The sequence below is a fragment of the Balaenoptera acutorostrata genome, chromosome 3 (assembly GCF_949987535.1).
Source record: "Balaenoptera acutorostrata chromosome 3, mBalAcu1.1, whole genome shotgun sequence".
Lineage (NCBI taxonomy): Eukaryota > Metazoa > Chordata > Mammalia > Artiodactyla > Balaenopteridae > Balaenoptera > Balaenoptera acutorostrata.
In genome coordinates this window covers 60,775,125-60,797,273 of record NC_080066.1, presented here as the reverse complement: position 1 = coordinate 60,797,273, position 22,149 = coordinate 60,775,125, and the positions used below count along the sequence as shown (strand labels likewise).

General features: G+C 49.4%; 1 protein-coding gene across 5 annotated transcripts in view; it reads right to left on the bottom strand.

Moving 5' to 3' along the window:
• TMEM266 (transmembrane protein 266) overlaps nt 1-22,149 on the bottom strand; it is a 131,931-nt gene that overhangs the window by 37,086 nt on the left and 72,696 nt on the right. For all 5 annotated transcript variants that reach the window (XM_057542076.1, XM_057542078.1, XM_057542080.1 and 2 more), the window contains 3 exons: nt 9,525-9,581; nt 7,960-8,098; nt 5,957-6,072 (listed from right to left, as the gene is read on the bottom strand). In XM_057542076.1, the coding sequence (XP_057398059.1) occupies nt 5,957-6,072; nt 7,960-8,098; nt 9,525-9,581 (312 nt within the window). The remainder of the gene's footprint in view (nt 1-5,956; nt 6,073-7,959; nt 8,099-9,524; nt 9,582-22,149) is intronic.

The window sequence follows — 22,149 nt, the reverse complement described above, 5'->3', positions numbered from 1 at the left end:
TGACATGGGAAGAGCCTGGAGACCAGAGTGACTGTGTGGAACAGTGTCCCTTTACCCCCTCCCCAAAGTAATTGCACTGGGCTGCGGCGTGGGTGACAAATGCGCTCCTCTTGTGTTCGGCCACTGAGATGTCTGGATTTGTTTAATGGAGCAGCTTGTGTTACTCATTCTAACATGACTTGTACAGATGCCCTATTTCTGGTATTTCTGAACTCTGAGTTCCACCCCAGCCCTTCCTTCCATGACACACAGTGAGACATTGGGCAGGCAGCAGCCTCTCTCAGACTCAGCCTTTCCATCTATAAAAGGATTAATAATACCTAGCCTGCCAACTTTGACCATCAAAGTCAAAATGAGCTAAAACACGCGGCAGTGCATTTGTAAATGGTCACCATTATATAAATGATTTAGTATTATTTTTGTTCTCTCTCTTTTTTAACATTTACTGAGAGACTCCAGTGGGCCAGACTTTATATATTACTTGAATTAATCTGATAGTCACAGCATCCTTGTGACGTAAGCCTTGTTTCCTCCATCTTTCCAATGAGGATCCTGAGGTCCAGGGGTTAAGGGGGCTATTGGTGGAGCTGAGGTTAGAATCTCACTTGCTGATTCCCACGGTAAGAGGATGCTTTCCACCCTCCAAGCTGCCCCCGCACAGGACTCTTCTTTCAGAGACCACCGCCTGCCCCAGGTCTAAGGCTGACCTAAGGGGCTCACAGAGTTCCACTGGCCTCCTTGCTGGGCCTCAAGTCACCCTAGACTGAGCCCCACCTCCCTGGGTCTTTTGCCAGTGGTCTCAGGGTGGACAGTGCTGAGGAAGAAGAACTTAACTGGTCCCACAGGGCCCAGCAGGGGAGAGAAACAAACTTCGACCATGAGCTGAGTTGGATCGTATTATTTTGGACCAAAAGTTGTTGCAAGGCTTGTAGAGCAAAGTGCAAGTACAATGGGGACTTCAGAATGTGTTTTGGAATCAGAGCAAGGTCCTGGGCAGGGGATGTACTAAAACCTCAGAAGTGGTTTCTTAAGACAAGCTGGAAGAATATATCATCGCATTGATTTAACCACTGCATCTAAAACAGCTTTGATTTCTGAAGCAGCCAGTACAAAGAAAGAGACAAAAAGTTCCTACCATCTCTCTGAAGGACAGGAACTAGCACCCCACCTCTGGAATCCATCTGTGTACCAGAGAGATGAAAATTGTCTGCCTAAGAAAGTTCTGGCTGGACGGACAGAGAACAAAATCCAGATACAGAGCAAAATAAAAGTGAAAGGGAATGACCTTCAGCCAAAGGACTGTTGAATGCAAGGGTCTGAGGCGACCTGCTTCCACCACAGAAATGAGCCATCTGGAAGAAGGCTGCAGAAGGTCAGCCAGGGCTTGGGAAAGGTGAGACTGACCAACAGAGGGTCCCCCTCCCTCCCCCTGCCCCAACCCTGGCCCCTCTGGGCTCCTCTTTCCGGCTGGAATCTGCTAAGGATGAGGTGAGCCCAGTAGGCAGGAGAGATGAGGGAACGAGGGAAGCACTGAATCCTGTCTCCCTGTGAAGACCAGAAGGCTAGTGTGATCCGGGGGGAGAAAAGGACTAGAATGAGGTGTAAGAGACCCCTGTACCATCCTGATCTCCTAACTGGCCTCAGATTCCTCCGTCTGCCAAATCCAGGGGCCCCTCATCTATAACACAGGGGGGTTCTGGGGCACCTTGGGCGTGGCCTGTGCTGAGAATGAGATGCCATGTGGCACAGAAGATAAAATGTGCAAAATATTCATGCAAGAAGCTGGCAAAGCATGTCACCCAAGAGTCTCCACAGGGTCACAGTAAGAAGCAATTTAAGCTTTCTAAAAAAGCTAGGATGAATTTAAAGAGTCACTTTACAGCAGAGAGACCTGACAAACACTACCTCAGCGTCAACATCCACAGTGATGTCATAGTGACAGTATGTACCTTTGATATGATGGGATGAGAATGGCACGGGACCTCTGTCTCCCTCCCCAAAACCCAGAACTCCAATCTAATCACGAGAAAAACATCAGTCAATTCCCAACAGAGAGACATCCTATAAAATACCTGACCAGAACTCCTCAAAACTGTCAAGGCCATCACAAACAAGGAAAGTCTGAGGAACTTTTATAGCCAAGAGGAGCCCAAGGAGACATGATGACTCAATGTCATGTGGTGTTCTGGATGGGATCCTGGAACAGATCAAGGACATTCGATAAAAACTAAGGAAATCTGAACAATGTGTGGGCCTTGATAATAACATATCAATATTGGTTCATTAATTGTAACAAATGCATGATACTAATGTAAGATGTTAATAATGGGGGAAAGGGGTACAGGGTATATGGGAACTCTGTACTATCGTCACAATTTTCCTATAAATCTAAAACTGTTCTAAAAAATAAAGTTTATTTTTAAAAAGAGCTAAGATGAGTGAAGTGTTGGCAAATAGTTATACAAATACATGCCAGGGAGAGAGCAAGGTGAACGCAAAGTGAGTGTTTCGTTTAAACTGAGATTCTACACATTTCATTGGAATTTTGGGTAAATTTCAATTTCTTAGGTAGCATGTACAAATTCAGTTGGGAAATTGCTTCATTAAGCCCTAAGAATTCCAGCTGGGAGAGACAGAGACAGCAAGAGTTTGTGACAAAGATGAACAGAATGACCTGGAATGGGGTTGGGTGGGGTGGGAGTGAGGGCAGCAGCAAGAGACTCTTGGGAAATGCTATTGAGGCAGCTGAGGGCAGCCAGGTTTGTGCCTGCAAGAGAAGAGTTGTCCTCAGGCAGTGGTTTAAAGACACCCTGGTGCACAATCTGATCAATGTTTTCACCGAGCCCTGAGAAGTGACATGGGTAGAAAAATGTCCTAGAACATGGCCCGAAGCAAGGTGGGCTGGGGAAGAACACCTTTCACAGATAGGACACCTGGATCTACTCCAGGCTCTAAAAGCCCTCTCTTAGCTCTGTGCTCTTGGGCGAGTCACCACTTCTCAATTTTCTTATCTGTAAAATGGGTGTACGTGGAGAAATGGGTGGTTAGTTCCCATAGAGTCACGATTTATCATGTGCCAGGCTTTAGGCTAAGCAATCGCACAACCACCCTTCAAGGATTGTACTACTATCCCCATTTTTCAGATTAGGAAAACCAAGGTCCACAGAGGTCCCCTTGGTGCCCAAAGTCACAAGTAGCCAAGCTGGCTTTGCACTCAGGTCTGTCCCTAACATCCTAACCATTCCAGGCACTATTCTCTCAAAGGGTCTAGCCATCCCTGACATTCCACGAGCCAGCATTCACATTTCTTTAAGGGCATTTTTTGCTCAGTCAAGTCCCAAGCCTGGTCTTAAAATCCAGCTGAAAATGAGGTGTCTATGTGCTCCACCCTGTGGAGTCGGCACGGCTCTGGGAGAGCAGCATTCATGGTTTCTCTGCAGAACCCAGTGACCCAGCGTGCGGCTCTGGCCAGCCCCTCCCGCCTCCCTGGCAGACCGCTGGGAATCCAGCCCGTCTGGCCCTTTTTTGCTGTCTTAACTAAGATGACAGGCTTCAGGTGTTTTTTAAATTAAAATGGTTTGTTTCTGTTTATCTCTTTTCCAGATGTCAGTACGTAGAGGGAATCTGTCTTTATTTATTGGCTCTCTCCTGTGCAGAATCCAAGGGAGTCTCCCTCTGGCCCAGACCCCTGGGAAGGAGGCCACATATAGAGGGTGACGTGAACCGGGACGGCAGGAATGTGGGGTCCCCGGGGGCTCAGGACGGGGTCACAGTGGAAACCAGGAGGGGTGGCCTGCCATCAGAGCTTCCCCTCAGCCACGCAGCACGTGGGCTGTTAACGTGGCCATGTATTTATGGAGGGCAGATGCGGCGCTGTGTCTGTGTCTTTCACGTGGCCAAATGCAGCAAAGCAGAGCATTCATTTTCCTGTTAGACAGCAGACTGAGAGCTGCCTGACCACGCTCTGGCCAGGTCCTGGATGACACTTGAGCTGTCCTCTCCCTGACCCCTCCACCTCCCTCTGCCCCAAGCCCAGGCCCCGTTCCCCTTGGTGGTTCTACCGCCTCTACCGGGCTTCCCTTCTCCACTCCTGCTTCTCCCATCTGTCCGCCAAAGGCGACCAGAAAGATCCACCAAAAACTCAAATCTGAGCAAATCCCCCCGTCCCTGCTTCTAATACTCGAGGCTTCTTCCCTCCCAACTGGATGAAGCCCAAACTCCCTGGTCAGCCCTGCGGGGCCTCCCCGAGCCTGCCTCCAAATCCCCCCACTCCCTCCCTCTGCTCACACCCTGAACGGCCTTGATTCCCCCAGCACGATGCCCACTCTCGTGCCTCACCTGTCCCCTCTACCCGGTGCCCTTCTCCAGGGGGTCGTGGCTCAATGTCAGCGCCTCTGGAAACCCGTCCACCCCGCCGCCCCCAGAGCCCCCGATGTGTCCCTGCTGAAGCACACATTACACGGGACTGCTGCTGTCTATCATGGGCCTGCTAAACGCCCCGAGTCACCCAGAGCCTCGTGAGGGCAGGCGCCAGTCCTGTCCACACTCCTGGCTGACCAGATGCACGGGTAAGCACGAAGCTGATGCCAACTGCTTCGGGACCGGAGCATTCTTCTTCCCAGCCTAGCACTCCGTGTAGATGGCCCCACTCCTGGGACCCCATGGACAATGTGCCCCTGGGGACTGTGTCCCCTGATGGCCCCTCTTGTCACTCATAAGCGTTTTGTGCTGAAGTGAAAGGCCGTGGTGTTCCCCAAGTAGATAAGTGTTCCCGGACAGACATTCCAAGGGGATGACTTGGAAGACACGGCCCGCGTGTCCCCGTGGGGTAATTCCACAGACTCCCCACCCCCTCCAGCGCCTCCTCCAGCCACGAGAGCCTGGGGCTGGGGAGCCAGGAGACCCACACGTACGGGGTGCTGGGCTGGGGACAAACACGAGTTGGACGAAGCCTGCCCTAGGGGAGCATCCAGCTTAGTGGGAGAAGCAGCTCCGGGTGCGAACAAGCACGGCCCGTGGCAGTGAGTGCCCAGGACCCTTGGAGACCGACAGCGAGGGCTTCGGGGCTGGGGCCCATCCTCCCACAAACGTTCCCACCACCTTGCGAGCTAGTCGCTCTGTGGCATTCCCACCCTGCAGAGCTGGTACCAAAACATTCTCTGCACTTGAGGCTATGTTTCTACAGCGCTTTGCAGCCTTGCTGCAGGGCCCTGCTGTCCTCTGATCTCCTGAGCACCCCAGTCGCCTCCCCTAAACTCCTATAGAAGGGGCTGTCTGTCCCACTCACATGGGAGCGGTCCCCTCATCTTAGGGAGGAAAGAACTGAGGGCAAAGAAGCGTGTGACTTGGTTGAAGTCCTGGGGCAGGGAGCAGAGGACTGGGGGGCTGGACCTTGAGTGAGGCCTCTGGATTCCCAGACAGACCCTCTCCGAGCCCCGGTTGCCCGTCCCCCTGGCTCTGCCCAGCACAGCCTTGCAGGGCCCGTCCCTGTCTCTGAGTCTTTACCACGGTTCCTAGAGGGCAGAGGGCGCTGCTGAAGCCTCTCTAGTGTGTCTGGGGGTCCTGGGTGGCAACTGGCCCACAGCGGTGCCCAGCAACCTCTGTTCACAGAATCCGACCCCTGCTTCAGAGACCACCGTGCCCAGAAGACCCTGATAACTGAGGGGCTGACTCAGCCGGTTAAGGTTGGAGAGCTGACTGGTCACCACAGAGGGATGAAAAGAAGCCTGGCCTTAGAGACAGGGTGGAGTCCAGGCCTGGCTGGGCTGGGCATGAGTGACCTTAGAGACGCATCTCCCCACTCTGGGCCTCAGGTTCCCCATGTGTCTGTGAATGGGCGGAGGAGGTCGCTGACCTCAGGGCACCTGCAGCTCTGGTACCCTGGGGGACTTCAGAAACCACTAGTGTCCTCAGCCCTGGAGGGAACTGGGCAGAACTGAGAGTGGCCATGCATTACCCCTTGCTCCTGACAGATCTGCGTCAGTCTCTCCAGCTGCTCGTCCTGGATGACCTTGGCCTTCTCGTACTGCTGGATGACCATCTCCATCTCCACCTTCACAGGCAGGACGTAGGCTGGAAGACAGAGACAGCCCCGTGAGGAGCTTGGCAGTGGCAGGGCTTGGTGGGGGAGGGGCTGGTTCCAGCATCCAGCCAGCAGCAGGCTCAGGCCCAGGTGTGGTTCCTGAAAGATCTGGGGTGGGGGCGGTGGTGTCAGGTACCCAACAGCACCCAGAAACTATAAGAGGGCTAGAACCCTAACCCATCACGACTAAGATGGGGACTGTTTCTTTTCCTTTTCCATTGTGATAGAAGAACCCTTAATTCTGGCTGTGTGCACAGCTGCCTGGTATGAGGACTATATTTTCCAGTCTCCTTTGCAGCTGTGAGAAGCCATCAGACTACATCCTGGACAACGGGATTCAAGTGCAGGTGTTGTGCAGCGGCTTCCAGAAGCCTTCCTTAAAAGGCACCTGGAGTTGATGAGGAAGTGGAACTATTAGAACCCTCCCACATTGCTGGTGGGAATGTAAAATGGGGCAGCTGCTCTGGAAAACAGGAGTTCTTCAAAATATTCAACTAGGAGTGACCATATGGCCCAGTAATTCCGTTCCCAGGAATCTAAGAGAAATGAAAACATATGTCCATACAAAAACTTGTACATGAGTGTCCATGGCAGCCCAAAGTGGAAACAGCCTAAATGTCCATCAACTGAAAAATGGATAAATAAAATGTGGTATATCTATACAATAGAATACTATTTGACAATAAAAAGGAATAAAGTACTAATGCATACTACAACATGGATCAACCTTGAAAACATTATGTTAAGTGAAAGATGCCAGACACAACAGACCACATATATGATTCCACTTATATGAAATGTCCAGAAGAGGCAAATCTATTCAGACAGAAAGTAGATTAGTGGTTGCTTAAGGCTGGAGGGGAATGGGGAGTGACTGCTAATTAATAGCTAAGGGTTTCTTTTTGAAGTGATAAAAATGCTCCAAACTTAGATTTTGGTGATGTTTGCACAATTCTATGAATATACTAAAAAGCATTCAATTGTGTACTTTAAATGTGTGTTTTACGGTGTGTGAACTATATCTCAATAAAGAAGTATAAAAAGAAAAGGCAGCTGGGGCTTTCCTTTTGCTTCTTTATCTTCTTCCTCCCTTCCTTCTTCCTATTGGCTGAAATGAGGATGTGATGGCAGGCACTGAAGCAGCCATCTTGAACAGTGAGGGTGACTTTGGAAAGTAGGCTATGTGCAGCAAAGCAACAAAATAAGAGGAACTTGGAATCATGACTTCAGAAGCTCCTCATTGGCCCTGGACTGCCTACCTCCTTATTGACCCTGAACTGCCTACTGCCTACCTTATTGGCCCAGGCTTTCATGTGGGAAAAATAAGCTTCTGTTTTGTTTTAGTCACTGCTATTCTGAGTCTCTGTTACTCACAGTGGATCCTACTTATAAAAGACATACATTGAGACCCAGAGAGAGAGCCTGGACTCTGGATTACAGGGCCCCATGAGCTCCCAGCCAGTGGCAGCCCCTCAGGGACAGAGCCAAGAGCAGAGCCTGTGCAGATGGGGGAAGCTGAACAGCTAAGAGAACACAGGTGGGAGTCAGGGGTCCTGGGTTTCACTGCTGGTCAGAGCTGGTTTCCTGTGTGACCCTCATCCCTCTTGGCTTCAGTTTCCCCATCTGTGAAATGAGAGGAACGGACTAGATGATCTCCCAGTGCCTTTCCTGCGTGGGCCTTACAAAGCTGGACCCGATCACATCTCAGTTTGATGAGGACTCTGGATTAGGGGCTCCCTGACAAGATGTCAAACCCCACAGTGTTCACAGGGTGGGACATGGGGTTGGGAACCAGGGAGAGGGTACCCCGATAAGGGGATGAGAGACCCCAGAGACCATCCTTCCTGCCTCGAACTCACCCCTTTCGGGCCACTCACCATCAATGACCCTCTTCACCCGCCAGATCCGGAGCATGATGATGAGGCTGATGGCATCCCAGGGGCTCCTGGGCCCATTAGCCACAGTGGACGCCACCATCGGGGCCAAGGACAGGATGATCACAGCCCCGTCAAACACCTGTGAGAGGAGGTGGATTTCAGTGCCCTGGGCCAACTTCCTGAATGTCCTGGAACCAGAGGCCAGGTCAGGCAAAGCAGCTGGGGCTGGCCAATGACCCCCTGCACCCCCCTCAGAAGTTCACCCCCATCCCTGGCTGCCTCTCGTGACCCTCCTTAGTCTTTAGGGGGCTCCCACCCCAGACGTGCTCCTGAGCACTCTCTCTCCTCCAAGTGACCTCAGCCCATCGCCAGCCTTGGTTCAGACGGCCTTGGGCTGTTCCAAGCTTCTTTTGCAAGCATATGTCTCCAGCATCTTGTCCCTTCTCAGGATGGGGCTTGCATCCCGTGTCGCAGGTTTCCTGCGCTGGCCTCACTGAATCCCTCACTGGCAGTGGAGGCTGAAGGCAGGTCCCTTCCCCCTGGAAAGCAACAGCCCAGAGCCCACATCTCATCTGCATCTGGTGCTGGTGCTGAGTCTCTAACCCTGCATGGAGGCAAAGGTGGGAGAGAAGGGGACCCAGCCTGCGCTTCAGCTCTGGGCCTTGCCCTTCCATCTGCCTGTTCCAGCCTGGCCTGGTCTGAGACTTCCACAGGCCAGGCCTCTATGTCTGCTCCCAGCATTTGGCCCAAAGAGGCTAAAAAGTGTGTGTGGTGGGGAATGGGGTGGTGAGGAAGGAGTGGGCAGCAGACACTGACAGCCTTGCCTTGTCCTGTGCGCACCAAACTCTGGGGGTCAGCCAGCCTCCCCCGCACCTCATCTCCACCCACCACACCCCACCTGCTTTATACAAAACAGAGCAACCAGTTTGCTCTGCAGAAACCCAGGCTGAGAAACACTTTTATGGTTCCCCCACTCAGCTCTCTGATCATGGGGCCATTTTAGAGTGGATTTGTTTTAAAACACATTTCAAAAGCTTTCCAAAATGATTCAAGCATAACTTTTTATGGCATGGACATATATACACCACCAAATGTAAAACCGATAGCTAGTGGAAAGCAGCCGCATAGCACAGGGAGATCAGCTCCGTGCTTCGTGACCACCTAGAGGGGTGGGATAGGGAGGGTGGGAGGGAGATGCAAGAGGGAGGACATATGGGGATATATGTATATGTATGACTGATTCACTTTGTTATACAGCAGAAACTAACACACCACTGTAAAGCAATTATACTCCAATAAAGATGTTAAAAAAAAAAAAAAAGGAATAACTTTTTAAATTTTGCAGAACATCAAGGAGATTTTTTAGACCATTCCTTTGCTGGAAACTTTCTCAGTTGCCCCCTCTCCCCACCCACCCAAAGGCACAGCTGAACAGACTCCTGTGTCCAGTGTGGGACGGAGCTGGCCTTTGTTGATGGCTCCCACCCTGGGATGGATGGGACAGTGACATTTCCTGGCTTCCAGGATGGTTGGCTTGGGGGGTGCAGATGGACATTGGTCTTTACCTCTATTTTGTTTTCAATGTAATCCCAGATCCCGAGCACCACAATCCGAAGAACAGTCTGAGAGGAAGTGAGAAAAGAGGTTATGGTTATTGTTCTCCCTGCCCCCTCCTCCCGGCGGAGAGGATTCCAGAGCTCGGAATCAAGGGCTCTGCTTCCTGTTCAATAATGGGAGAAGTCTTCACCATCCCCTAAGTGTTCCTCAGCCCACGTGCTCTCTCCACGCCTGCTTTGAGTGCCCCAGCTCAGGTCTGCGTCACCGCCTGTGCCAGCCCCTGGCTAAGCACCTTCAATGCTCCCGTTACATATACATACACTCTGAATCCTTGGAATGATACTCGGGACCCTGCCTCCTTCTCCAGTCATCTGTTGCACTCCTGTCATGTCACAAACCACTTGCAAATCTACAAACATGCAAGTTCTTTCTCCTTTGCCTTGTCTTTGCATGTGGCTTTGACTCCCCCATTGACTTCCCCCCACTCCCAATCTCTCTCCTCTCCTTATACAATAATTGGAATTTCAGCATGGTCACCCAGATAAAAACTACATTTCCCAGCCTTCCTTGCATCTGGAGTGGCCATGTGACCAAGTTCTGGCCAATGGCTTATGAGGAGAGAAGCTCTGTGTACCACCTCCTGGTTGCGACCTTTAAGGGATTAGGCTCGTCCTCCTATTTCCCTCTTCCCAAAGACTAGAAGGTGGGTGTGTAGGTGTGGTGGGGAGGTGTCTTCAGTTAGGGAGGGCTGGCAACAAGCATGCTGGGCCCCCACCAGCCCCAAGCCACCATGTAAGCCTTAACTGCTGACCCCACCTTGTTTAATCAAGTCCCTGTGTTTTTGGTTTTCTTGTTATAGCATCTTGGCCTGTGTGCTAACCAGCAGAGCCTTTTCCCCTTTCTCTTCTTGGAAAGGCCTTCTCCTCTGGCCATGGCTCAAAGGTCACCTCCATGAAGCTTTTCTACCCTCCCCAGGCTCGGTGCCTCTTTCCTGGGTGTTCCTATAGGCCTTGGAACGTCAATCACCACCCTCCCCCCCTTGGACTTTATCTTACTTTGTGGTGACTATCTGCCTGATCCCCCAATTCAGGCTCAAGAGACACTGTCTGATTTCTCTCCTTTACCCCTAATCCCTGGCATAGAGTGACACTGAGCGATTACAAGTTGTGAATGAATGAACAAATGCATGCATGTATGATTCCTTAAAACCCTCAGGAACTCACTCCAATGCCTCCGCCTTCTGTGGCGGTTTCCTCACCAAGAGTACATCTTTCTCCAAAGAAGATACTTAAAAGCTGGTCTCATATGACCCTGGTATAATTGTCGTAGGCCCTTCCTTGAACCAACATGAGAAGTTCACAGTAATTCACACCAGGTGAGGTCCCTGCTCCCACATGCCTATAGTACAAGGCCAGCCATCTGAATGTGGCAAAGCTGTAGAAAGCCTAGGGATCTCTACCCACACTTAAGCCACAAAAAGGCTTGGCTGCTAAAATTTGCCTCTTCCTCATAAAGGACTATCCTGAAGAGATGAGAAGGAGGGATGCTGGTGGCAGCCAGTTCTGTCACCATGTTTGAGAACACATAGGGACATGTGGCAGCCTGATGCCCATTCCACGTGGCTTCCCAATCTCGTTTAACTGCACCACAGCTCCGAGCGGGTGCAGAGAGATCTGGGTTGGGGTCCAATATCTTGAGGTCACAGCTCAGTAATCAGCTGGTTGTGTGGCCTTGGGCAAGTCAAATAACCTCTCTGGGCCTCAGTTTCCCCTTCTGCTGGAGAGATGAGTTAGAAGATACAAATCTTCCAATTCATTATGAGACTAACATTTGCCATCTGGTACATATCAATAGGTTGCAGATCCTGGGCCAGCCCTCCTCACACACGATTCTCATTTTACTGAAGGGGAAGCTGAAGCTCAGAGAGGTTAAGGAAGCTGCCCAAGGTCACTCAGCCATTGGGAGGTGAGTTGGCATTTGGACCCAGAGGTGTTTGACTCCGTGTAGTGTACTCAAGCTGTGTAAGAACACCAGATACTGTCCTAGTTTCTTTTGCTGCTGTTCACTCCCTCGAATCATGCTGACTTTGAAACTCAGTATTTGTCTCCTCTGAAATGATACACCAGCCACATCCACCTCAAAATCCCAATTCTGGGGCTCCCAAAGCAAGAAGTCCAGGCCAGCACAGAGGGGAACAGGGCCCGGCCTGGAGGTGATCCCTCCTCCTCCGCCCCCTGCTGCTGCTCTGTCTTCTGAAATTGTGGTAAAATATACATAACATGAATTATACCATTTTAACCATTTCTAAAAGTGAACTGTGGCATTAAATGCATTCACGTTGTTGTGCAATCATCACCACCATCCACCTCCAGAACTTTTTCATCACCCCAAACTGAAACTCTGTGCCCACTAAACATCAACTCCCCCTGTCCCCCTTCCCACAGCCCCTGGAAACCACCATCTACTTTCCATCTCTATGAATTTGACTACTCTAGGTTACCTCATTTAAAAGGAATCATCCTGCTTTATAAACAAAGCAGCATTTACTAAAAAGTCAGTGGGGGGATGAGGAAGGGAGCTGGCCAGGCTGAAACTCAGCCAGGAACCCCAGAGAGGGGAGGAGCAGGCAGCAGACAGCACCGGCGGAGCCTCTGTGCTCTAGGAAGGGAGGGAGGTTTGATGGGCTTATGGGTCAAGGTGGTACCAGGTAGGCAAGTGAACAGTGGGAGCACTAGCCACCTATTTGCCTTCCCTCCTTGCTGGCCCATCCGCAGGGGACCCACCCTGTGAGGGAGACTTTCCTTCCTAGCCCAGCCCATGGAAACAGAACAGCCAAAAGGCAGTTGTGGAGATGGCTTGGGAAACAGCTCCTGGGCCAGCCTCCTGCTGTAGATGGGAAATGGCCTGGAACTGGCTGTTCTGAGTCAGGGTCAAAGGTGGAATGAGAACCCAGCTCTGAAACACTCCACCCAGGGGGTTTTCCCCCTGCAGGGGTTTTTCATCCTTTGCTATCCGTGGAGGTAGGGACCTGGCCACGCTGCCCTGCCACCTCACGGCCCCCAGCACGGGTCTCACCCAGACTGACTAACCCATTGTTGGCCTATGTGTCTCAATGTGCAGGCAAGGACCCCCTGCTTTAGCAACATCTGGGGATTTTGTTTAAAATGAAGATTCCTGGGCTCTCATGAAGATCCAGGATGTCAGGATGTCTGGGTGCAGGGCCCAGAAATATGCCTTTTTTTAACAGACTCCCCTGGAGTACCCAACAGAACGGTAGGGATGTGTAAGGTGACAATGCCCTGGGTAAACCCAGGGAGACCACATGCCCAGATGCAACAAGGAGAAAGAGAGTTAGATCAGGAGTCAAAGGTCAGGTCCCCCTTTTGGCCTCTGACTATCCCTTACTAACCACGGGACATTGGCTGAAGCCCTCAATCAGCCTGGAGGAGAGCGGAACTAGTGCCCCCGTGCTGCCTGCCTCAGCTAGCCAGCTGCTACAAAGCTCCGTTGGAAAGAGCTTTGTTAACAGAACTGCAGGAGGGCACTAAGGATGGGTTATTTTTATCACCCACCCCCACCCCAGGGCCCACGGCCTTGCAATCCTGCCCCCAAGATTTGCAAAGGGCTTTGAGGGGGGTGGGACTGAGGGACCTGGACCCTCAGCTCCAGGTGCTTCTGTCCCACCTGGGACTAAGGGTTTTCAGCCTCCTTCATTCCAGTCTCACCTTCCAGAGATGAGGACGCTCTGACAATCAAGATAGGCCAGAGTCTTGGCAAAATCTCCAGGATTTATTTATTTATTATTTACTATAATCCAAGCTGTTGTGCCATTTTACAGATGCAGAAACTGAGGCTGAGAGGGGCAGGTAAACCTTCGGGTCCCCAGGCCCCTCTTCCTTCCCACCCCAGAGGCCTCATCTTTTCCCTCGGCAAGCCCTGCTCTCAGGAGGGACTCCCCTCATTTCTCCCAAGGGAAGGGGCTCAGGCTTCAGGCAGCACGAGGGGAGGATGGGAAGTCCTGACCCTTGCATCTGCTCCAGGCCCTGCCTTGCTCAGGTGGCAGCAAGGACTCCTGGCCTCCTGCTGCCTGAGGCCTGAGCCCCTCCCCTTAGGGGAATCAGCCTCTTTCCCTGGGATGAGGCCTGATAAGGCTCCTAGGGTTTAGGAACCCTGGGAGATGCAGGCAGAAACACCTGCTAGTCTAGCAGATGCCTTTGAGCAAATTTTTCAAAGGCACCCCTTCCCCAAGCAGAGGGAGATCCCCTGGCTCACTGCTTGGTGAGCAGAGTGGGGGCTGGCACCCTTGCTCCCTGCAGAGCCATCCCCAAAGCTGGGCCCACCAGCCGGGGAAAAGAGAGCAGCACACATCTCGCCCTGAGCTTGTGCCCCTGCAAGGCTGCAGCTGGCGGCGTTGGGGAGCGGGGTGGTGCACGGCTTAGGGGAACAGCCTGGCCTAAGGAATACACACGGTGGGCACCAGGCCGCTGGGGGCTGACCCCTAGTGCTTCCTCAAGAAGCAGATCTACCCTTGGGCAAGTTTTTGCTACCAAGATGGCTGCAGGCTCCCTCCTCTGCAAGCCCCCAGTTAAACTAGAGCAGCGAGAGGAAGACATGGAGTCCAGGATCCAGCTACAAGGAGGACTTGGGAAATGTGAGGAACATTTGCGGGGGCTGAAAGCAGTCTTGAACTGGTTTGCAAAAGAAAGTTTTGCTGGATGACATGCACAGGCTGAGGGGTGATCGCAGGCAGCACAAGGGCGCCCCCTGGGGTTAGGCGTTGATAAAACAGGAGCAGAGCGAGCAGCCGCCCCTTCCCTCCTTCACCCTCAAGTCTTCCAAGTCTGTGGGGAAGAGGATGGTGAAGGGAGACTGCCTCCTCCCCAGGGGTCTAAAGATGACCCCCTTCCGAGACGCAGCAGCTGATATCTCCAGGGACCTGGGCTCCCAGGCACACTGGCTGCACTGTCTCCCGCCATGCTGGGTTCATTCATTTTTGGCGGGAGGTTCCCGGCTACCTTAAAAGAATGGGTTCAAGACCCGCAGGGTAGAGCACAGTGGTGACAACATGACCAAACGGCAGTGAATTAAGCACTGACATGCCCTGGCTGTGTGCTCACTGTGCAAGGGGCACTGTGCTAGGCTTGGGTGACGAAGAGAGAAACTGGAACCCACATGATGTGCAAGGTTTGTTCCAGAACTCCCTCTGGGCATATGAATATCTCCACTTCCTCCATCCTGAAACATCCCTCACTGACCCCATGTCTCCCTTAAGCCACTGCCCTCTCCCTCTTCTCCCAAGTTTCTGAAGAGGTGCCTCCACTAAACCCACTGCAGTCTGACCCCAGCACCCATCATTCCAGGAAAATTGCTCGCACCTGGTTACCAATGACCCCTCAGCAGCTTCAGGTGTGCTGCCGGCTTCATGTTCTAGAAGGCGTCCTTTTGTTTCCAGGATTGCACACCCTCTGGGTTCTCCTCCCACCTCCCTGGCTACACCTTCTCAGTCAGCTTTCCATCCCAAAATTGTTTCCTGGGGCTCCATTTCTTCTCCTCTCGCGCTCCTCTATCCCCGGACAATTGCACCCTTGGCTTCAACTCGCACCCGACACCCTGAAGCCCCGCCTGGTCCACGACTCCAGCTGAGACCTCCTCCTGCAGCAGTTCCCAGGCTTAGCACAGGGCATCCCCACCCCCTCTTAGGAAGCCAGCCTCCCCCGGAAGTCGTGCCCCCTCCCCAGGATGGCCGGTCCCCAAGTCCTGCAGAGTTTAGCTCCTTCAACTCTGTCCAGCTTGTCCCTTCCTCCGCCCCACTTCCACTGCTCTGGGTCAAACCTTTAACCTCTTACAGCTAAATGACACCTCCTAAATAGTCTCCAAATTCCAGTCTCCCCCCACCTCCAACCCCTGCTCCTCACCGGCTGCCAGAGGGATTTCTCTAAAAGCCCAACTTCATCACCCCCTTCTCCTGCTTGGAGCCTCCTCCCCACTGCCTTCAAAACAAGACCCCCACTCCTGAGCAAGACATGGAGGGCACTTCGTGACCTGGCCTGGTCCCCAGGACATCGCTCACCATTCCCTGCTGTAGTCAACAACCAGCCATGCTGTGGTCGCTCACGCTGTCCCTTGTCCGCTCTGTGACTGCTGCCTGAAGGTCCTCTATCCCCACCGTGCACCTAGCAGCTCACACATCCGCAAGCAGCCTGCATCCCCTCTGAGGTCTCCTACTGACTGCAGCAGGAGACTTAAGTTCCATTTCCGGTTCTCTCGTTACACATGTCCGCTTGGCGGCTTCCCAGTAGACTGCAAACACCTGAGCTGGGCCTGCATCTTGATCATCAGGGCAGAATCCTCACGCCCAGTACCACCTACAGCACCTGGCAAGGAGTCACTCAAAAATGTGGGCTGAATGAATAAATAAACAAGAGCTTCCATTTATCAAGTCCTTCCTCTGTGCCAGGCTCTGTATTGGGAACTAGGAGGTTAATTTTACGTGTCAACTTGGCTGGGCCGCAGGGTGCCCAGATATCTGGCCAGACCTCATTTGGGGTGTGTCTGGGAGGGTGTTTCGGATGAGATTAGCATTTGAACTGGAAGAATGAGTAACAGCTGATTGCCCTCCCCAACATGAGTGGGCCTCATCCTATCCAATCCACCTGATAAAAACAAAAGGCAGAGGGAGGAAGGATTTGCTCTCTCTGCTCAACTGTCTTTGAATTGGGACACTGCAGATTCCGACGTGCACTGAGATGCAAGTCATCAGCTCTCCTGGGCCTCCAGCTTTTGCCCCCTACAGAGCTGGGCATTTCTTGACCTCCATCACCACGTGAACCAAGAAGTTATCAATCTCTTTTATTATATAAATATATACATCTAGGTTATATTTGTTGGTTTTGTTTTTCTGGAAAACCGAGACTAATAGAGGAACTTTATACACATTATTTCAGTTCTCACAAAATCCCTCTAAGATGGATATTTTTAACCTCGTCTTACAGACGAGGAAGGCTGATGCTCAGAGAAGCAAAGGGACCTCCCCAGGACCAGACAGCTGGCAGGAGGCTGAACCAGGAGGCTCAGAGCCCGGGCCTGACCTTCCCTCTATGCCACTGGCCCACATGAATGAACTGCCGCCTGGGTGGGAGGACATGCCATGACAGCCAGCAACAGCCAGAAGTGGGGCCAGGCGAGGGCGGAAGGGAGAACTCTGGGCAGGAGAGGAGCAGGGGGTGGGGTCACACGGGCTCAAGGGTCACTGCTTTTAAACCCAAACTGAGTCACACTGAGATGGGGTGAGTCTTCAGGGCTGTTGCTGTTTATAACAGCAGAAAACAGGGAGAAATCCTACAAGTCCAAGATGAGGGTTAAACTGGGGACATTGTACAATGACTGCAGCCACTGTATGGCAGGGGATTGCCAAAAAGGATTTGACAAAGCTGGGTGGTGGGAACACACGTGTGCATTAAATGATTCACTATGTTTTTGATGTGTTTCAACTATTTGCTAGTTAAAAAAAAAAAAGAAAAACACTAGGTAGAATCCCCCTAAGCATGTGGTTGTAAAAGTATGTACATGAAAAGACATTTACAAAATATTCATAGACAAAAATTGGGTTCCAGAATATCAGGTCCACTATAACCCCATTTTTCTTAAGGAAAAAGTGTGTACATACACACTTAGGCATTGAAAAAGGCTCACTGGATGTAAACCAAGTTAATAGTGGTTGTCTGTGGGTGATAAGAATATGGGGGATTTGTGTTTTCTCATTTTGTCTTGTCTGTATTTTCTTAATTTTCTACAGTGGGCAGAATTATCTTTGTAAACATGAAGATTGTTGTTATACATCAGGGTGATGAGATGGAGCCTTGTGCTTACCCAGAGGAGTCACCAGGGACCCAAACTTTGGGTTGTCTGTGTGGTGGCCTCCCAGCTCCCTCTGAATGTCACCCGGACAGCCCAGCATGAGGTCTTGGTCTGTGTCTGAGGCCAAGGGTCACTGAGGATGTGCTTCTTCCCTACTAGGTCCCTCTTCCAGGAGGTAGAAGTATTAGCCCAGCTCTCCCCACTTGCACGGATCAGTTGTTGCTGAGAATGTGGTGTTAAGTGGGATGTTCTGGACCTGGGATTATTTCTAGAATCTCAGAGGTGGAGGGAGGACCTTAAAGGTTACGTTGCATGGCCCAACTGCCTTCCAGTGTTTTTTCATCCCTTGTCTGGTAGCCCAATGAGTTGGTCATCTAGCCTGAGCTTGCAGACTTCCACCAACGGTGAGCTTGACATTGTCTAAAGCAGTACATTCCAACTTGTTTAGAAAATTCATCTCTACATCCAACTTTCATGCTCCCTAAGATCATCGTCAAGGTCATGGCAAATGAAGAAATGAAAACGAGATTTTGAAAAAGAATTTCTCACATGTTTAATTTATTCACGCCTTCATTGGTGGGTATCAGATGCTCAGCCCTATGCCAGGTAATGGGGGAGACAGAAGACTATGCAGGCACAGCTTGGAGATTTTGCAGGTTCAGTTCCAGACCACCTCAATAAAGCGAATATTGAGTATGGTAGTTCCTCAAAAAACTAAAAATAGAGTTGCCATATGATCAAGCAATCCCACTCCTGGGCATGTATCCAGACAAAACTATAATGCGAAAAGATACATGCACACCTATGTTCATAGCAGCACTATTCACAACAGCCAAGACATGGAAGCAACCTAAATGTCCATCAACAGATGAATGGATGAAGAAGATGTGGTACATATATACAGTGGAATATTACTCAGCCATAAAAAAGAATGAAATAATGCCATTTTCAGCAACATGGATGGACCTAGAGATTATCATACTAAGCGAAGTAAGTCAGAAAGAGAAAGACAAATACCATATGATATCACTTATATGTGGAATCTAAAATACAACACAAATGAACATATCTAGGAAACAGATTCACAGACATAGAGAACAGACTTGTGGTTGCCAAGGGGGAGATGGGTGGGGGAGGGAAGGATTGGGAGTTTGGGATTAGCAGATGCAAACTATTATATACAGGATGGATTAACAACAAGGTCCTATTGTATAGCACAGGGAACTATATTCAATATCCTATGATAGGGGACTTCCCTGGTGGTGCAGTGGTTGAGAATCTGCCTGCCAATGCAGGGGACACGGGTTCGAGCCCTGGTCTGGGAAGATCCCACATGCCGCGGAGCAACTAAGCCCATGCACCACAACTACTGAGCCTGCGCTCTAGAGCCCGCAAGCCACAACTACTGAGCCCGTGCGCCTAGAGCCTGTGCTCCACAACAAGAGAAACCACTGCAACGAGAAGCCCGTGCACCGCAACAAAGAGTAGCCCCCGCTCGCCGCATCTAGAGAAAGCCCATGCACAGCAACAAAGACCCAACGCAGCCAAAAATAAATAGACAAATAAATAAATACATTTATTTTTAAAAATTCTATGATAAACCATAATGGAAAAGAATATAAAAAAGTATATACATGTATAACTGAATCACTTTGCTGTATAGCAGAAATTAACACAACACTGTAAATCAACTATACTTCAATAAATTTAAAAAAAAATTTTAAAAAGCGAATATTGCAATAAAGCAAGTCACAGGAATTTTTTGATTTCCCAGTGCATATAAAAGTTATGTTTACACTACACTGTAGTCTATTAAGTGTGCAATAGCATTATGTCTAAAGAAATAATGTATATACCTTGGTTAAAACATACTTATTGCTAAAAAAATGCTAACCATCTGAGTCTTGAGCAAGTTGTAACCTTTTCGCTGTGGAGGATCTTGCCTCGATGTTGATGGCTGCTGACTGATCAGGGTGGTGTTTGCTGAAGGTTGGGTGACTGTGGTGATTTCTTAAAATAAGATAACAAGAAGTTTGCTGCTTGTTCGCTGCTTGGATTGACTCTTCCTTTCATGAATGATTTCTCTGCAGCAGGCAATGCTGTCTGATTGCACTTTACCATAGTAGAACTTCTTTCAAAACAATCCTCTCAAACCCTGCTGCTGCTTCATCAACTAAGTTTATGCAATATTCTAAATCCTTTGTTGTCGTTTCAGCAATCTTCACAGCACCTTCACCAGCAGTAGATTCCATCTCAAGAAACAACTTTCTTTGCCCACCCATAAGAAGCAACTCCTCACCTATTAAAGTTTCATCATGAGACTGCAGTAATTCAGTCACATCTTCAGGCTCCACTTCTAAGTCTAGTTCTCTTGCTACTTCTACCACATCTGCAGTTATTTCTTCCACTGAAGTCTTGAACCCCTCAAAGTCATCCATGAGGGTTGGCATCAACCTCTTCCAAACTCCCATTAATGCTGCTATTTTGACTTCTTCCCATGAATCACGAATGTTCTTAATGGCATCCAGAATAGTGAATCCTTTCCAGAAGGTTTTCAATTTACTTTGCCCAAATCCATCAGAGGAATCACTATCTGTGGCAGCTAGAGCCTTACAAAATGTATTTCTTAAAGAATAAGACCAAAAAGTCAAAATTACTCCTTGATCCATGGGCTGCAGAATAGATGTTAGCAGGCATGAAAACAACATGAATCTCCTTGTACATCTCCATCAGAGCTCCTAGGTGACCAGGCACATTGCCAGTGAACAGTAATATTTGGAAAGAAAGTAGGTATCAACAGTGGGCTTAAAATATTCAGTAAACCATACTGTAAACAGATGTGCTGGCATCCAGGCTTTGTTGTTCCATTTTACAGCACAGGCAGAGTAGATTTAGCATGATTCTTAAGGGCCCTAGGATTTCCAGAATGGTAATTGAGGATTGGCTTCAGCTTAAAGTCACCAGCTGTATTAGCCCCTAACAAGAGAGTCAGCCCATCCTTTGAAGCTTTGAAGTCAGCACTGACTTTTCCTCTCTTGCTATGAAAGTTCTAGATGGCATCTTCTTCCAACAGAAGCCTGTTTCGTCTACATTGAAAGTCCTTTGTTTAGCATAGCCACCTTCATTCATGATCTTAACTAGATCTTCTGGATAACTCACTGCAGCTTCTACATCAGCACTTGCTGCTTCACCTGGTACTTTTATGTAATGGAGATGGCGTCTTTCCATAAACCTCACGAACCAAACTCTGCTAGCTTCCAACTTTTCTTCTGCAGCTTCCTCGCCTCTCTCAGCCTTCACAGAATTATGGCCTTGCTTTGGAGTAGGCTTTGACTTAAGGGAATGTTGTGGCTGGTTTGATCTTCTATCCAGACCACTACAACTTTCTCCATATCAGCAATAAAGCTATTTCCCTTTCTCAGCCTTTGTGTGTTCACTGGAGTAGCACTTTTCATTTCCTTCAAGAAAGTTTCCTTTGCATTCGCAACTTGGCTAACTGTTTGGCGCAGGAGGGCTCGTTTTTGGCCTGTCTCTGCTTCTGACATGCCTTCCTCACTAAGCTTCACCATTTCTAGCTTTTGATTTAAAGTGAGAGATGTGTGACTCTTCACTTGAACACTTCGAGGCCATTACAGAGTTATTAACTGGCCTAATTTCAATATTGTGTCTCAGTGAATAGAGAGGCTGAGGGAAGGGAGAGAGACTGGGGAACAGCCGGTGGGTGGAGCAGTCAGAACACACAAAACATTAATCGATTAAGTTCGCCGTCTTACAAAGGATTAATCTCCAAAATTTACAAGCAGCTCATGCAGCTCAATATCAAGAAAACAAACAACCCAATTCAAAAATGGGCAGAAGACCTAAACAGACATTTCTCCAAAGAAGATATACAGATTGCCAACAAGCACATGAAAGAATGCTCAACATCACTAATCATTAGAGAAATGCAAATCAAAACTACAATGAGGTATCACCTCACACCAGTCAGAATGGCCATCATGAAAAAATCTACAAACAATAAATGCTGGCAAGGGTGTGGAGAAAGGGGAACCCTCTTGCACTGTTGGTGGGAATGTAAATTGATACAGCCACTATAGAGAACAGTATGGAGGTTCCTTAAAAAACTAAAAATAGAGTTGCCATATGATCCAGCGATCCCACTCCTGGATATATATCTGGAGAAAAACATGGTCTGAAAGGATACAGCACCACAAAGTTCTTTGCAGCACTGTTTACAATAGCCAAGACATGGAAGCAACCTAAATTCCATCAACAGAGGAATGGATAAAGAAGATGTGGTACATATACACAATGGACTATTACTCAGCCATTAAAAAGAATGAAATAATGCCATTTTGCAGCAACATGGATGGACCTAGAAATTGTCATACTGAGTAAAGTAAGTCAGATAGAGAAAGAGAAATATCATATGATATCGCTTATATGATACAAGTGAACTTATTTACAAAACAGAAATGGACTCACAGACTTAGAGAACGGAACTTATGGTTACCAGGGGGAAGGGATAGTTAGGGAGTTTGGGATTGACATGTACATATTGCTCTATTTAAAATGGATAACCAACAAGGACCTACTGTATAGCACAGGGAACTCTGCTCAATATTATGTAACAACCTAAATGGGAAAAGAATTTGAAAAAGAATAGATACATGTATATGTATAACTGAATCACTTTGCTGTACACCTGAAACTATCACAACATTGTTAATCAACTATACTCCAACATAAAATAAAAAGTTAAAAATAAATTAAAAA